Genomic DNA, 17,867 nt, shown 5'->3' on the forward strand with positions numbered 1-17,867 from the left:
TAGGTTAAGACTGAAATGCATCTTTTTTATCTTAATACTGGTTGGCAGATTTCTGAAATTCATTAAAATCCTAGATTATGTGTCTTTTATGTTATATCTGAATCCTTAATAAAAATTAATTTTACTTATAGTTAATATTTACTTGGAGGCAAATTTTTATTCCTTGTCTACCTAGCTCATTGTCACATTATGAGTGGTATGGGTGAAAAAGTGCTAGATTTAGAATCAGAAGCTTCGTAAGAGTTCTGACTTTGCTGTTCATACCCCTTGACCCAGTGGTAACACTACTAGGTCTGTATCCCAAAGAGATCATAGAAGAGGGAAAAGGACCCACATGTACAAAAATATTTATAGCAGCTCTCTTTGTGCTGGCAAAGAATGGGAAATCGAGTGAATGCCCATCAATTGGGGAATGGCTAAACAAGTTGTGGTATATGAATGTAATGGAATACTATTGTGCTGTAAGAAATGATGAGCAGGAGGATTTCAGAGAAACCTGGAAGGACTTACATGAACTGATGCTGAGTGGAGTGATCAGAACCAGGAGAACATTATACACCATAACAGCAACATTGCATGATGATCAACTGTGATAGACTTGGTTCTTCTTAGCAGTGTAATGATCGAAGACAATTTCAAAGAACTCATGATGGAGGATGTTCTCCACATCCAGAAAAAAGAACTGTGGATTCCAAATGCAGATTAAACCAGACTGTTTCTACTTATTGGCTGTTTTTTTTTTTCTTTCTTGAGGTTTTCCCTTGTGCTCTGATTCTTCTTTCACAACATGACTAATGCAGAAATATGTTTAATGTGACTGTACATATATTACCTATATCAGATTGCTTTCTGTCTCGGGAAGAGGGGAGGGAAGGGAGGGTGGGAGAAAAATTTGGAACTAAATATCCTATGAAAACAAATGTTGAAAACTATCTTTACACATAAATGGAAAATAATAAAATACTTTTATGTTAAAAAAAAGAGTTATGACTTTGCTACCTTCTATGTGCTACATAGATCTAGTCACATAACTTCTTTCTACTTTAGTTTCTATATCTGCAAAATAAATATAATAATACTTGCTTTACCTAACTAAAAGTGTTACTGGGAAAAGAGCACTTTGTAAACCTTAAAGTAATACTATAAATGCAAGATTTTTTTCCCAAAAAATATTACTAAGTCAAAGAGAAAGTTGGATTAGAATAGGAATTCTTAACCTGGGGCGGGTAGTCCATGAATTTATTCATTTATTCACTTATTTATTTATTCATTCATTCATTTATTTATCTATTCACCCATTTATTTATTATTTATCTATCGATCTATTTATTTATTCACTCATTCTTTCATTTATTTGTTTATTTATTTATTCATTCATTTATTCATTTATTTGTTCACTCATTTATTAATGCATCTATTTAATTATGTATTTATTCATTTATTTATGCATTTGTTTAATCATTTATCTATTTGGTGTTTTTTATTTGTTTATCTATCCATCTATTTGTTTATTTATTTATTTACTTATCTATCCAGCTATTTTTTGTTTTTGTTTGATTTTTTAAAAATCTGTCCATTTATTTATTTTTTGTTTATCTGTGTATCCATTTATTAATTTATTTATTCATTCATTTGTTTTTATTTATTTATTTGTTTGTTTTTGCAAGGCAGTGAGGGTTAAGTGACTTTCCCAGGGTCACACAGCTTATAAATATCAAGTGTCTGTGGCCAAATTTGAACTCAGATCCTCCTGAATCCAGGGCTGGTGCTTTGTCCACTGTACCACCTAGTTGCCCCATGAATATATTTTTTAAAACACCTTGATAGCTTATTTCAATGTACTTTTCTCCTCATTATCCTATGTATTTTTTATTCATTTAAAAGCATTCTTTGGTGGTGTCAATGGGCTTCATTATGCTACTATACGCATCCATGCATGGCACAACAAAGTTTAAGAACTGGGCTAAAGGATTTCTAAAGTTCCTTGGGGTCTAAGATGTTTTATTTTACTTCAAAGACATCAGTGTTAGAAATTCATCAACCAGTGGTCAACCTTCTAGTGATGTGTGTTCTCGTAGCAAGGGAGCTCCTCAGATTACAGGTGCACAACACAAATCCATTGCTTACAGTAGTAGCTGAAGCTTTTCCACATACATAGAATCTACCAAAGTCTTTTCTCTACTTGTATAATCTTTCATAAGCAAGTATCATCTCCTTGCCTTCAGAAGCCATTAGAGAGTAGTTTTAGTAGAAGATTGCTTTTCTCTAATAAAGAAGGAAAGAAATCCATCATTGATTAGTGTAAAGTATCTAGGTATACATAGCTATTGCTGTGTAGAAATGAATCAAATACAATGCCATGAAATATAGGGGCATATTGAAACATAATCATATAATTCATAAATATGCACCCCTTATGCTAAAAAAGAAATTTCACAGAAAATTCTGTTATTCAAACATGAGATCTGATGCAATGGCGATGACCTGAAATCATTGAGAAGAATGATTAGGTTAGCTCTAAATTATCTGAAATATTTTTTTTTACCAATTTATAAGATCATTGTTTTTCCCGTTACTCTATAGTTCAAATACAATTAATCAAATAACTATCTTTCATTCACTGTCTATATGTCACGCAGTAGAGGATCCACAGACACAAGGCCAAAACCCAAACCCCAAACTAAAACAACAAAGAAAAAAAACTGCACAAAAAAGAATAAATCAGAAGAGAGTGTAAAAGCCACTCAGATTCTTGCAAAGATGACCTATGACATTTGACATAATCCAGATCCTATACATTCTAATTGCAGAAATGAGGAAACAGCCTGCCTTTGAAGAAAGTGTAATTTTTTTCAAATTTTCCTCAAAAAGTTGTTACCAAATATTAGTACTGTCGTACAAGTGGTTCAAGTTCCATTTGGTAGAGGTTGATCTTTAACTAATGCATTGCTGAATTCCTCTGTGGCTAAAATCAATAGAAATTCCCAAAGGAATACACAGCAGTAATAAAATTAAAGGCTTCCAGAGGCATAGGTGCCAATGATATTGACTGCACAATTGAGAGGTTGCTGGTTCCCTGCCAGATGTATGCAAAAATATTCATTTAGTGATGGTTGTGATTATCAGATCATAATTGCATACTAATTGTCTTTAATCAGGGTTGGCTTAACTCTATGAGCTAGATCTATGCTAAACTAATAGCTCCCTTCAGCAAACTTTAATTTCCTACATGTTATTTATTAGAAAGCATGAAAAATGACCAAATAGCATCAGTAGATTGCATTAAGTAAATTTGGATATTGGAAGGTATTTAACTCAAGGGAACCCAGAGGGAAGTTACTAGTGCTATTTATTCTGTTACATATGGCTTGGTCTTAAGACTTTTTTAGTGAGCAAAAATTTATATTAATCTTTACAGGTGCTTTATCTTGCTACTTTTTTTTTTTTTTGGCTGTGGGGCAATGAGGGTTAAGTGACTTGCCCAAGGTCACACAGTTAGCAAGTGTCAAGTGACCGAGGCCAGATTTGAACTCAGGTCCTCCTGAATCCAGGGCCAGTGCTTTATCCACTGAGCCACCTAGCTGCCCCCTACAGCTGCTTTATATCTGTCACTCAAATGTCTGTCTCCATGCAGGAGTTAGCTGTCACCAAATTCAGCTTTGCTTAGAGTAGTCACTTATTACCTTGGATTTTAAAAGCAAACTAGGTTCTTCTATAAACTAACTAAAAATGCAAATGGTGAGGTGGGTACTATTCATGGACAATTTCTAGAAATCTTTAGATATAACATTTATATTCTCCATCAGCTTAACTTGTCAACTAATGTCCTTCCATTCAAACTTACTAAAACAAAAGCTCTTGAATTCCTGCTCTCCTGATGTTCTTCCATATCATTTCTCAAAAATAGGTCAGCCTTGGGGCAGCTAGGTGGTGCAGTGGATAGAGCACTGGCCCTGGAGTCAGGAGTACCTGAGTTCAGATCTGGCCTCAGACACTTAACATTTACTAGCTGTGTTACCCTTGGCAAGTCACTTAACCCCAATTGCCTCGTTAAAAAAAACCCCAAAACCAAAAAACAGGTTATCCTTGTTTTGCTTTCTCTACTCCTATTCTTGAAATGTTGAGCATTACTGGAGAAAGTCACAAAGCTATATTTACTGGGCCCATTACAAAGTACACTATTTAATGTTTCTCAGGATCTCACTGCCACTTAGCAAATCATGGAGACATTCCTTATTCATTCACTCTCACATATGCCATTCTTCAGTCCTTAATCTCTATCTTTCTCCCTGATACCTGAAAACCTTATTTTTTTTTCCTTTGGAAAGGATCAAGACCCTGCTCTCCAACTCACATTTTTTCTTAACTCTTACACTATTACTTTTGATACAATTCCCTCATGCCTAATGCCAGAAACTTACTCCATAAATTATCCTCTTGCTTCTTCAATTTTCCCCCTTTCACTATCTCTTTTCCTCAACCTAGAAAGTTCTCAGCTCTCATCTCTCCTAAAAAAAAAAATCCCCTGACACTGATAAACTTGATTTTCTTTACCCTTTCATTGACAATTTTTTCAAAGGTAGTCTACATTCTTGGCTAGAATACTTCTGTATACCTGGAAATCTTACATTATCACACCCAGTGACTGAAACCAATGTCTTTGAGGTCACCATGAAATTCTAACAAATAAACCAATTTTTTTTTCTTGTTCTTCATACTGCTTTTCTTACCTATCAATTAGTTAATTTTGTTTTTACTTGGAAGTCTACCCTCCCTTGGCTTCTGCTGTATTCTACTATCCTGATTTTCCTTCTAGCTACAATCATGGGTTCCTAGAACCAGGAGGTTGGAAGATTCCTTAGAGACCATTTAGTCAAATTCCTTAACTTTAAAGGGTAGAAAATTTGTGACATACTGAAAATTTTACCGAGAATATCAAACTTTATAGAGAAATGACTTTCCTATGGTCCACAGGAAGCCAATCATAGTGTAGCCACAAACTTTAAGGTTCAGTACTACAAAGGATCATAGATCAAGAGCTATAAGGACTCTCAAAGATCATCTAATTTACCTGCTTCATTTTATAAAAGGGAAGACTGAAACCCAAGGAGATTACAGGATTTGTCCAAAGTCTCACCGGTTACTAGCATAGGCCAAATTTAAACTCAGATCTTCTGATTCCAGAGTCAGTGCTCCTACAATTGTACCATAATTCTTCCCTACAATTAGATCATGCGAATTAGAGCTGGAATGTGCTTTCATGTATCATCATTTTAAGAAAAGGAAAAGGAGTCTCCAAGTAACTGACGTTTCCTGGTTATATGGACAAATAAGTAGAAGAGATGAGGTTCAAATCAAGGTTCTTTGACCATAAATCCAGGGTCCTTTCCCATCTGTCTGCTGGAAACTACATATGCCTATTTCACTAGCATCTCAAAGTCAAGGTCTATAAACCTGAACTTATTATCTGCCACCTTGTTATATTCAGAGCTTGTTCTATAGTAGATTGGTTCAACATCTAGGTACTAGACAAACTCACAGATAAAGGGAAAGGAATTAAGGGAGGTCCAAGAAGCAAGAGAAAGGAAGAAATACAAAATAAGCCAGGATATCAATTATCATAATAGAGGTTCAGTGATGCAGATATGTTGGCTGGTAGGTGGAGCAGAATGTTTGGGATTCTGACTATAGGAAATGAGAAGACAATCTAGACAGGCAGGTAACTATCATTAAATAGGTTGGCTCTAGAAGTGGGGAGAAAGAATCCAGTTATAGGGACTGGAGCTGGAGGGGATGAGTCTGTCAGTCAATAAACATTTATTAAGAATCTACTATTGGGGGCAGCTAGGTAGCACAATGGATAAAGCACCGGCCCTGTATTCAGGAGGACCTGAGTTCAAATCCAGCCTTCGACACTTGACACTTATTAACTGTGTGACCCTGAGCAAGTCACTTAACCCTGATTGCCCCGCAAAAAAACAAAACAAAAACAAAAACCCTTACTATTGTGCCAAGCACTGTGCTAAGTGCTGGGGATACAAAGAAAGGAAAAATACAGTCCCTATTTTCAAGGAGCTCATAGTCTAATGGGAGCAATATGCAAAAATCCACATAAAACCAAAATATATACAAGATAAAGGGGGAATAGGAAAGGTTTCCTGTAGAAGGTCAGAGTTTAGCTGGGAATTGAAAGAAACCATAGAAGTCAGGAAGCACAGAAAAGATGGAAGAACATTCCAGGAATGGAAGATAGCTAGTGAAAATGCCTAGTCAGAGGGCAGCTAGGTGGCACAGTGGATAAAGCACTGGCCCTGGATTCAGGAGGACCTGAGTTCAAATCTGGCCTCAGAAACTTACTTGACACTTACTAGCTGTGTGACCCTGGGCAAGTCACTTAACCCTCATTTCCCACCCTGCCCCCCAAGGGGCATGTCTTTTTTCAAGGAATAGCATGGAGATCAGTGTCATTGGATTGCAGAGTTTATTTGGGGGTATAAATTTTACCAAGAATGACATGGTGCAACATAGACAGATGAAACCACAAATCTGTGAAAGTAGTGACATATTGTATCCTTATTTGAAACCAAGCTTAAAATTTTTTCTTCTTGACCTTTTTAATGGCATCAATAATAGTAATGTTCAGTTAAAGGGGCAATAAAATTGTTCATTTTATGTAATATTTTCATGCCTTTTTTATTCTCATTTGTACTTGGTCCATAATAAATAGTTCAGAGAATAAAAATTAGTATTAAAAATTCATATCTCGGGAAACTAATTCTATTCCTTTTTTAAAAAAAATTAATGTCCAAATTAATTTGAAAGTTATCTATAGTTTAGATACAAAATCAGATGATTTCTATTTCCATTCCTTTTGATTTTTATCCTTAAACTAATTATTCCCACCCCTGCTCTACACCAAGCCCAACCCAAATTCCATTGAGGACCAGCATAATCTCAGGTGAGACTGATTGGCTTGATGATTTGATGAGCCTGGATATCATACCTTGTCTTCTCAGGTATCTAAGCATTCCCTATCTCCGACCAATTCCTGTTCTGCTGTTTCATAATGTTGAGTCTCTGTCCAGACTAATTTCAAACTTTCATAATTAGAACTTTGGTTGTCTAGGAACATATCTTCCATTTATAGTATTGTTCTAATGGTTGACCCAAGAGGGTCCCCTAAAGTCAAGTTGTCATAGAACTGATTTATAATATTAGGTAAGGTACCCTCATATAAGAAATATTTTGTATGCACATAGTACAGACAATCTCAAAACTCATTAGTATTAATTCCAGTTTATAGATTAACTGGGGACATTATTCTTATAGATCATTTGTTGAAAAACAATGCTAATTAAGTCCCTTCTAGCCTGGATAGTCTATGGTTCTGTTATTTTATAAATACCTGAAGGAGCTATGCTTTCTTTAACATAACAATCTCTAAGAGTAAGAATTCCTGTGGTACAAGACTTCTCTCTCAATCAACAGATTGACAATATATGAATGAAACAAAGAAAAAGCATTTATTAAATGCTTAGTATGTGAGTCAATTGCTAACCCCTGAGGATACAACCAGAAAAAGCTAAACTCCAAAAGAGCTTATATAAAAGAAAATTCAGCTACAAGGCAGATGGAAAAAAGAAGTCCTAATCATTCAAAAGGGGAATTATTGATAAGACTGAGGCATGCTTACTTTACATCAAGTAGGTCAGATGTGATAGTAAGTTGGGTATGTAAGACATAAGAGACAGAGTAGATGTTATGGCCTAGACAGGTAGAGGCAAGTGACATGGCAGATGGTGAGGCTTGATGGCCCTCCATTTTAACTGAAGAAATAAGAATGTGTGCCCTCTATCTCATCTAAGCCATGTGAATAGTCAAACAGCCAGGGGAAGGGAGAAAAAGAGAATGAAGGGGGTGAGAGCACCCTGTGGTTACAGGCCTTCTTGCCTTGTTATGTAGCTCAGTCGAGGTCCATATAGGGTGACAGTATAGCATAGTGGAAAGAGTGCTAGATTTAGAGTCAGAGGACCTGAGTCTAAATTCCAGCTCTGCTACTTGCTACCCTTGTAATCTTGGCAATTCACTTAATTTGTCTGGGTCTGTTACCTTCTGTACAAAATGACTAGACCACCTCTGAAATTCCTTCCAGCTGAAAAATCTTCCATCCTATGGCTTTGAAGAGAGCTCTAGGCAGTAGCCTGACAACGTAAAATTAAAGGTAATGTCAAAAATGGGATTTAAAGAGAAAATGATCCTTTTTTTTTTAACCTCACAGTGTCAATATAAAAGGAAGCAATATACTTAAAAATCACTTTGGGGATAAAAAAATTAATAAATCTAAGGAATTCTAATCTAGATAAATCTCTTAACTATTCCTAGACTGGTCCCATGATTTTGTTACAGGAAACTCCCTTTCCTGATGCAGACTGGCTGGGACCCATTCTGTGATTTAAAGCCTGAGATGATTGGTACAGTGAGAGATTACGTGACTTGCTCATGGTTACACAGGTAATATGTGTCAGAGGCAGGATTTGCATGCAGGTTTGTCCAAATGCAAGGTTGGCTTGACATTCACTATGCCTGTCATATAAAATAGATGAGCCATTACTACTATAGATCCTTGACTAAACACATTACAATAATTTGTTCAGACAGAAATCTCTAAATAATATAATTATTAGAAGGTATTTATAAAATGCCATTGAAATCCAATTCCCATTTCCTTAAGATACCTTATTAGAAAATTAGATAGGAAATTTGGCTAGATTGCCTTTGGGAAGTAGTGCAGTTTTTAAATCACCCCAAGCTTATAAGTGAAACAATGGCCTATATTTCTTTAATACCAATATTCTAGTATTGCTATATGTCTGCAAATCAAGGAATATTTCAATCTCCAAAGAAATGAAATTCAGGTTTTCTCAAAAGGCAATGGAGAAGAGCAAGGATAGTATAAGTTCCAACATACAATAAATGAAAAATTATATGGAAGTAGCAGGATGAAAGAATGCAACTAAAAATGTAAAAGAGGGGGAAGCTAGGTGGCACAGTGAATAGAGCACCAGCCCTGGAGTCAGGAGCACCTGAGTTCAAATCCGACCTCAGACACTTAACACTTACCAGCTGTGTGTGACACTGGGCAAGTCACTTAACCCCAATTGCCTCACTAAAAAAAAAAAAAAAAGTAAAAGAAAAAAAATGGGCCAGTTTCATTCATAGGAAAAAAGCATTAACTGATGGGCATCCTTCATGATCCATTGGTACCCACATGCTATAAAGAGGCAGGTCTCTCTCCATCCCCCAATTGGATGACACCTGGTGGTAGATTGAGAAGCAGACATGGATGGATTGCAGTCCTGCCGTGTTGGATACTTACATTAGTGAGGTGTGATCTATGGAGGCAATAGGGTAGATAGCAATTGACTAGGAGTCAGGAAAAAACCTAGTTTTATAGGGCAGCTAGGTTCGGCCTCAGACACTTAACACTTACTAACTGTGTGACCCTAGGCAAGTCAACCCCAATTGACTCACTTTAAAAACAAAACAAAAAAACAAACAACCCCCCCCCCAAAAAAAAAAAAACCAAAACAGTTTTAAATTCTTCCTCTGGGGGAAGCTAGATGGCACAGTGGATAAAGCACCAGCCCTGGACTGAGGAGGACCTGAGTTCAAATCCGGCCTCAGACACTTGACACTTACTAGCTGTGTGACCCTGGGCAAGTCACTTAATCCTCATTGCCCTCCTGCCCCCTCTAAAAAAGAGAATGAAGGATAAATTCTACCTCTGACACTTATTAGCTGTGGGAACTTGGACAAATCACTTACCCTGTCCCAGTTTTCTTATTTATAAAATGGGGATAAAAGCACCTATCTCACCAGATTGTAGCAAATGATATGTATATAAAGTGCTTGGTAAAGTTTGGAGCTCTTTATAAACATCAACTATAAAGGGAAAACAAGTACAATACACATAACTTCTCTTAATAAAGAGAATATTAATATTTTATTTATAATATTTTTGTTGATGAATAATTTAAAAAGTCTTAAGCAATATTGTATGTTTTCAGGTGATTAAACAAAACATTTTCATCAGTGTTAAAGTTAACAAGTTTGATGAAATCAGTGCCTTTGCCAATATTGGAATGTAGCTAATCACTATAAGGAAAATTTGCAAACTGATGGTATGCATATGCAGGTAAAGGAAAGACAAAAACTTTTCCTCTCATTTTGAATCAGGTTTATTTCAACCACCAAAACTTTAAAATAATCATGTTAATACATAAGTAATTCCACAGAAGGATAAAAAAAAATCTCGACAATGTTTTCTCATCAATAACTTTCAGGTTATTTTGTTTATTGGGTTATTTTAGGAAAAACTGTGCATTTGGCCACAAAATGAATAAACCTCACAGTAAAAAGTCCTATTGTTCTGTCTCTGTGGAGTTAGCCACCTTTGGGGTAGAGGTATCACACCAGTCCCTGTGACAGCAAATTTTAAATTGACATGTAAAAGAGCAGATCACCTATCTACATCACTTGTACCTTTCTAGAGAACCCAAAATTTAGAGATTAAGCTGATTTTAAGCTCAGGTGATTCCCTCAATGTCCCTGCTAAATAAGGGGCATAAAAGGAACAAAGGGAGGAGGTGGTAGTAGAGAAGTTAACAGGAGTACTACAGCCTCAAACATGTGGCAGACGGGTTCTAGGCCCAGAGGAGCTGAGGCTCAGCTGTGGCTGATCTGGATCAGAAAAGTTTTAAGTTTCTTTGGAAGTTACCAGGAGTTTGGCCTATCTTGCTGCCGCCACCGCGCCCCCCCCCCCCAGCCAAGTTGGCACTCTTATGAATCTTCTCTTAACAAAACATTATTAACCTTCCCTTCTTAAATAGTAATCATCTTGTTTCTACACCATTACACCATGGGTGGTGATAAAAATAGTGGTTACAATACTAACAAAGCTGAATTGTACAGCTTCAAAAGAGAAAAAGAATATGGTTAATAGCGCCTTTAACTTTTTCAGTTATGAAGATAAAATATATAACACACATATATATTCTACAAATCACAACAGTGGAAAAAACCAAGGTTTTATCTTGTTTTCATACTGTAGTGACAAAAAAGAGTCACTAATGTACTAACAAAGGTGAATGGTACAATCTATTTAAAAAGATAAACAACATAGTCAACAGCTTTTTGGACTTTCTTTTAACTTTGTAAGGGCAAAATACACACACACATATATATTATAAATCATAACAATGTGTTTAGAAACACTAAAGAAGGTAAAGTTGGGTCCTGCAGTCTGGAGGATTGTGTACAGGAACCAACAGGTGGAAAACTCTGTTAGATATTGCTCAGGGCAGCCACCCCAGGGAGGACTTTGCCTTCCAGAAGCTCTAGACTAGCACCACCTCCAGTGCTCACGTGGCTGACCTTATCTTCAGTGTTCCATTTGGCACAGCAGGTGGCAGTATCCCCACCACCTATGATTGTGATGCAGCCGTTTTTGGTGGCCTCCACCACATTGTTCATTAGCTCTTTTGTTCCCTTTGCAAAAGTTTCCCACTCAAACACTCCAACAGGACCATTCCACACAATTAGCTTGGCACGGGCCACAACTTCAGCAAATTTCTTGCTGCTCTGGGGACCACAGTCCAAGCCCATCCATCCAGCAGGTATGCCAGACTGCACCGTAGCTTCACCAGCTGTGGCATGCTCGTCAAACTTTTCTGCAGTGACAAAGTCAACAGGTAGGGTTATCTTCACACCCTTCTTCTCAGCTTTAGCCATCAGGTCTTTAACAATCTTGGCTCCCTCTTCATCAAATAGAGAATTGCCAATCTCCATGTTGGAGATAACCTTAAGGAAGGTGAAAGCCATCCCACCACCAATGATCATCTCACAGACTTTGTCTAGCATGTTGTTGATCAGTTGGATCTTGTCTGCAACTTTAGCTCCACCTAAGATGGCCAGGAAAGGTCGCACTGGGTTCTCCAGGGCTTTGGCAAAATACTCTAGCTCCTTCTTCATTAGGAAACCACATGCTTTCTGGGGGAGGTTCACTCCAACCATGGAGCTGTGGGCCCGGTGGGCAGTACCAAAAGCATCGTTGACATAGACATCCCCCAGCTTGGAAAGGGATGCCCGGAAAGCTTCTACTTTGGCTGGATCAGCAGTGATCTTTTTCCCAGATTCATCTTTGCCTTTCCCCTCTTCTTCCACATGAAAGCGGAGATTCTCCAATAGGAAGACAGAACCATCAGCAGGGTTAGCACAGGCTTTCTCCACATCGGGTCCCACACAGTCCTTCAGGAACTCAACATTTTTGCCAAGTAAGGATTGGAGCTCGGCTGCCACGGGCTCCAAAGAGAATTTGTCTGGCATGGGGACGCCGTCGGGCCGGCCTAGGTGGCTCAAGAGCACAACCGACTTACAGCCGTGATCCAGGCAGTATTTGATGCTAGGGACGGCGGCTTTGATCCTCTGGTTGTTGGTGATCTGCTTGTCCTTCATGGGCACATTGAAGTCCACCCTCATGACAACCCGCTTTCCCTTCACGTCTACCTTGTCCAATGTGAGCTTTTGGGAAAGAGACATCTTCTCTGGGGCATCCGTAGCAGGATGGTCCACGGGGCTCCTTCTGCTGACTCTGCTGCAACCTACTTCTAAAGAAAAATAATACATAGTCAACGTTTTTTCTGACTTTCTATTAACTTTGTTTCTAAGGTAAAAATATACATATGTATATTCTACAAATCGCCAAGAATGTGTTTAGAAACGCTAAAGAAGTTGTTCAAGTGGAGTCCTGCCATCTTAAGGACTGTGTACAGGAACCAAAAGGCGCCCCAGCACTTGCTGAGACGGTCCGTGCGCGGCCATGGTGGGGACTGAAGCAGGGGAGTCACCGACCGACTCTTACCAGAGCCAACCCAACTGTAACCCGGCGGCCGTTTCTAGCACACTGTCGGGGCTCGCGCAGGGCTCCACCCAGGTGGCCATGGCTCTAAAATCGTCGGCCTCGAGGTGGGAAACTCTCATCATTAGGACAGCCCGACCTTCAGTCCTCCTGTCCTCCTGACGGGTCCCTACGCACAAACACACAAAACCCTCCTCCTCCCCCAACTCTTCAAACAAGCCGCCAGCCAGCCCCACTCACCCCTTAAGCTCCTAGCAATGACTCTGACCCAGCAAAGCGCGTTCCCGCGCACGCCCACGAGGAGGCGGGGCCTATGTTGGAGGTAAGGCCAGGGTCTGGCCGTGCGCGTACCCTGGGAGACCGTGGGGGAGGGGCCACGGCTTAGTTCCGCGGGAAGGGTTTGAGACTGTCTCCTCCGGCTCTCCGTAGTTCTCTCTCTGGCGTAGGCGATTTCTCTGTACCTCCAGAACTGGTGAGTAGCGGGGACTTTGAGCTGCCGGAGGTTGGGTCACAGTGACCTCCGGTGCCCCCCTGTCAGCATGCTGTCCCGACCTCCTGCTCAGTTTCCTAAGTGCTTCCTAGCCTTACCCCCCAAACATCCTTAGGGCAGCTGGGGGAGTCTGGGCCGAATCCCGCAAACCCCGTGGCCTCCTGCCAGCTCTGACTTCTTCCCTCATCTCTTTGGATTGTCATCCTTCCGTCCTTTCTCCCATCTTTCCTCTCCTTCCCTCCTTTCCTTCCTCTTATCTTCCCTCCTTTCATTGCAGTTTGAAAAACGTCAATAATAGGCAACTAAATATGTCCAGAAGGAAGCCCTTCTACTTTGGAATTGTTAAGAGCGCTTTCCCTTCTCTTAAATTGAAGTCTTCCTCCTTTTCTCTTTGCCTTCTCTTCTCTCCTTTGCTCTCTCTTAGCTGCTTCCCTCCCCTCTTCACATCTCTGTAATCACTTCTCACCTCCCTAAGGCACACCTCTTGTCCTTCTACCCCTTTCTGAAACTCAGTTTTCAGTTTTGTTTTTGCCTCCTCCCGCCCCACCCCCTTCTCCATAATGTACAGGTGTCCATTAAGACATATCTCTGTTATTGCTTTTGTATATGACTTTAGCTAATTGGGGATTCGAGACGTCTTCCCCCTAGTGTTCACTTCTGAAATTATTAGGTGACCCATCCAGGGAATTTTGTTCCTAGTTGAGAATTCCCTTGGGAGTAGAGGGGAAACGTCATGGCCCACAACCTGTTTCTTGTGACTAATATGTTTTTCCCCTTCAAAATTGGTAGCAACAAATCCCCCATCCTAGATCAGAATTTCTCTTGAAATAGTAAGTTGGTGGTTTGAGGAATCCAATGGGTCGAAGTTTTCCTGTGCTATCACGCTTGGAAGTCTTTTGATTAGCATTGTCTGCTAAGACAAATTACAATTGTGTGGAAGAAACCACTAACATTTATCAGGTAGCAAGAAAGTGCAAGGCATTTTGCATGGAACTTGATTAAGGTCCTTGTTCTCTAGGTGCTTATAACTAGTTCAGAGATAGGCGGCTACACAAACATAGTATCTATTGGAATGAGAAAAGTGCATAGGAAGGACCAAACTAGAAGCTGGGGAAATTAAGTGCATATCATAACCTTTGCATTTTAGAAACAAGGGAATTAATAAATGGTTTTTGAAATATGGAACAAACTCCATTTAGTCATGACTCAACCAGTTTGTTTTATATTTTGGTGTTTTTTTCAGTGAATCAAAAAAGGTAATGCTCTGGATAAGTGATTTTAAATCATAAAATTAATATTTTGCCCAGTAATAGAATTTGAAAATTACACAGCATTTACAGCTTGGAAGAGACCCTGGAGATCAAACGTGATGGAGTAGGAAGGCTGGTAGGTTTAGAATCAGAGAACCTGGGTTCTAATCCCAAATCAGGTACTTAAACGCTTGGCCGGATTTTTGGCAAAGCCATTCCTGGGCTTCAGTTTTCTATTTGTAAAATATAGGGTTGATTGAGAAAACTTCTGAAGCCCCCTCCTACACCTGACCTGTGGTCCTATGAGCTAATTCAAATCTTTTAACTTGGTGGGGGGTGGGGGGGAGGGGGGGAGGGTGAGGGGGAGGTAAGACGGTTCTTCAAGTATCTGAAACCAGAGTCATTTGGAAAAAGGATTAGATTCTGTTGGCTCCAATAGTACAGAACTAAGGGTAATCACTAAAAATTGTATAGAGATAGATTACTGCTCAAGATGAGGAAAAATTCTCTAACAATTCCAAAAATAGTGAGAGACTGTTTCAGGAGAGATTTAGTGAAGTTTTGTTTTTGTTTTTTCAAAATGAATAGGCAACCACTTGTTGATTATAAAGAGGAGATTCCTGTTCAACAATAGGTTGGACTAGATTATCTCTGAGTTATCTTCTAACTCAGAGTGTTAGTCTATATTTCTGCCAGGGTTCTAGTTTCTATTTTATGAATTGAAAAGTAGTTGGGATAAGATATTAAGTATGATGTATACAAAACTACCGACATCTGGGTTTATTTCAGTATTGAAAAAAAATCCTGATTTTTAAAAATTGTGATTTTCTTTTGTAAGCATTCAAAATATAAGAATAGAATGGGAATGTTTAAGAAACAAGACTAGAAAATACCAGCTTTACTATTATAACATAGATAATAGGGATTTTCCTGTTACATAACTATAAGACACTATTAGGGACATTGATGTTGACCTTATTTAAGTTCTGGATCTTGCCTATTGTGTTGCTGGGCTATAAAGGGGAGGATGGTCCAAAGCTCAGGACTTCAAAGCATATTGAAAATGTTTTTATTGTTTTCATATCCATAGTTTACTTGGTGACTAAGATAAAACATAATATTCAGGGTGAATTCTCCCTTTAGTTTTTGGCTAGACAATGGTCTCTGTAATAATTCTTCATAAAATGTTAATGTAAGCATTACCATGAGGACTGTGTCATTAAGAACTAAGTAGTGTTATAGAAAGTCAGGCTTTCCTAAGGGTTGTGATTATTGTTCTGGATTTAAGTAATAGACACATCAATTTTTCAATCAAAAATAAACTTGAAAGCCTTATTCTCCACAAGCTCTCCACCAGTGCTAGTTGTCACAGTAGGTAATGGTTACCTTGCCCTCATCCCTTCCAATCTTTGTCAAAGTCATAAAATGTATGCAATTGAATAAAAAAAAGAAAGTTTGAAACCATTGTATAAAAAGTTCTTTTTAAACATCTAATTCTGTTTTGAAACATTTATTTTGTCTCTGAAATGAATTTTAAATTACTTTTGTTACAGCTTTTAACAGCTAGTCTCTCAGTTCAGTGTTCATACATTATTTAGGATCTACAATGATGGCAGTACAAAAACCTCAAACTTAACATTACATATCTTAAAAAGTAATAGTTTTTCTTCTCACTTGTTTAAGTTGAAAATTTCACTAAGACTTCAAACCTACTCAAATGTGTTGGAAAAATTTTGGATTGACTATGGGAGAAATGGATTTAGCAGCTAAGAGATCATTAGTAACTTTGGAGATAGTAGTTTTTCTTATTCTTATTCTTATTATTTTTTTTGGCGGGGAAATGGGGGTTAAGTGACTTGCCCAAGGTCACACAGCTAGTGTCAAGTATCTGAGGCCGGATTTGAACTCAGGTACTCCTGAATCCAGGGCCAGTGCTTTATCCACTATGCCACCTAGCTGCCCAGAGATAGTAGTTTTAATGGAATGAAGGTCAGAATACAGATTGTAAGGGGTTAAAAAGAAAGTAAGAGAAGAGAAAGTAGAAGTATCTACTATAGATGGCCTTTTCAAGAGATTTAGTTGCAGAGGTCAGAAGAGTAGTTGGCAGGGATGGAATGATCAAGTGATGATTTATTTTAGGATGGAGAGTAGATGTGGGTATGGTTGTAGTTTTTAGGAAATAAACCAGTAGAGAGGGAAAGACTGAAAATAAGAGAAAGAGTGAGGATGACTGTTGGAGGAGATAGAATCCATTTGATCCTTTGGATAAGGATCCTTTTTTTTTGGGGGGGGGGGATCCTTTGGTAAGGAGTAAGGCCACTTGGTAATGTGAAATAGGTGAAGGAGGAGAAAGTAGCAGAAGGCACCAGAGTGATGGGTGATGGAGAGAAGAGGAAGTTAATGGTGAGAATGGCCTCAGTTTTTTTCTGCAAAATATGAGGCATGGTTCTCAGCTGAGAGACTGGGTGGGGGAGGGGGGAGGGGTGAAGCCATGGGAAGTTTGAGGAAGGATGAAAGATTTGTAAGAGCTACTATGGAGAGTGGATAGTGAGTTGATAAGGGAGGTATAGTATGATTTCCTATGAAATTTGTTGTGGTGACGGCAAGATCAAGGGTATGATCTTTGTGTGTGGCTGAGGTAGAATGGAGGAGAGTTCATGGGAGGTAAGTAGGTTGAGGAACTATTGAGTAGTTAGGATATTTGAAGAAGAGTCAATACATATGCTGAAATCCTTTAATATAAGGGCAAGAGTTGGGGAGGAGAGAAAAATTATAAGCCAGGTACCTTGAAGAAGAAAGGAGAGTAAGGGGGGGGCGGTGTTTGTAGACAACAGCCACTTGGATTTTGATTGATTGGTAGATATGAATAGCATGCACCACAAAGGAAGAAGAGGGAATCTGGAATTGGCAAAGAGTATTCCAACTCTCCTGCTGAACTGAGGAGACTAAGTAAAGGTGATTCCAGTATTGGAAAGGGTGGCAGGGGAGCCTGTATCATCATGGAGGAGCCACATTCAATAATAGCTAGTAGATGGCAGGACTGGCAGAGGAAAAGATTTAAGATAAAGGAAACTTTGTTGCATACAGGTGTTTTTCAATTTCCTTTTGTAAAATGGGATTCTCTCTACAGGTTTCACCCTACATCATTTTCTTTTCTCCTATCTATTGAAATTCTGTCTATCCAGATTAAGTGACAACTCTTTAGTGAAAC

General features: G+C 38.7%; 2 protein-coding genes across 4 annotated transcripts in view; one reads left to right on the forward strand and one right to left on the reverse strand.

Moving 5' to 3' along the window:
• Positions 1 to 10,222: 10,222 nt before the first annotated feature.
• Positions 10,223 to 13,314, reverse strand: LOC122753409 (phosphoglycerate kinase 1-like). 3 transcript variants are annotated; one of them, XM_044000788.1, is made up of 2 exons: positions 13,157 to 13,314; positions 10,223 to 12,665 (listed from the first exon to the last, which is right to left on the reverse strand). In XM_044000788.1, the coding sequence occupies exon 2, from the start codon at positions 12,595 to 12,597 to the stop codon at positions 11,344 to 11,346; it is 1,254 nt and encodes a 417-aa protein (XP_043856723.1). In that variant the 5' UTR covers positions 12,598 to 12,665; positions 13,157 to 13,314; the 3' UTR covers positions 10,223 to 11,343. The 3 variants fall into 3 exon arrangements, with proteins under 3 accessions (XP_043856723.1, XP_043856722.1, XP_043856721.1); XM_044000787.1 differs by having other exon boundaries at positions 10,223 to 12,662; positions 13,157 to 13,254; XM_044000786.1 differs by lacking the exon at positions 13,157 to 13,314 and adding an exon at positions 12,920 to 13,144.
• Positions 13,269 to 17,867, forward strand: part of MANEA (mannosidase endo-alpha) — a 77,925-nt gene continuing 73,326 nt past the window's right edge. The window contains exon 1 of the mRNA XM_044000783.1: positions 13,269 to 13,388. The gene's annotated coding sequence lies outside the window, so the exon portion shown is untranslated. The remainder of the gene's footprint in view (positions 13,389 to 17,867) is intronic.

Source organism: Dromiciops gliroides, chromosome 4 (assembly GCF_019393635.1).
Source record: "Dromiciops gliroides isolate mDroGli1 chromosome 4, mDroGli1.pri, whole genome shotgun sequence".
In the NCBI taxonomy this organism is placed as follows: domain Eukaryota; kingdom Metazoa; phylum Chordata; class Mammalia; order Microbiotheria; family Microbiotheriidae; genus Dromiciops; species Dromiciops gliroides.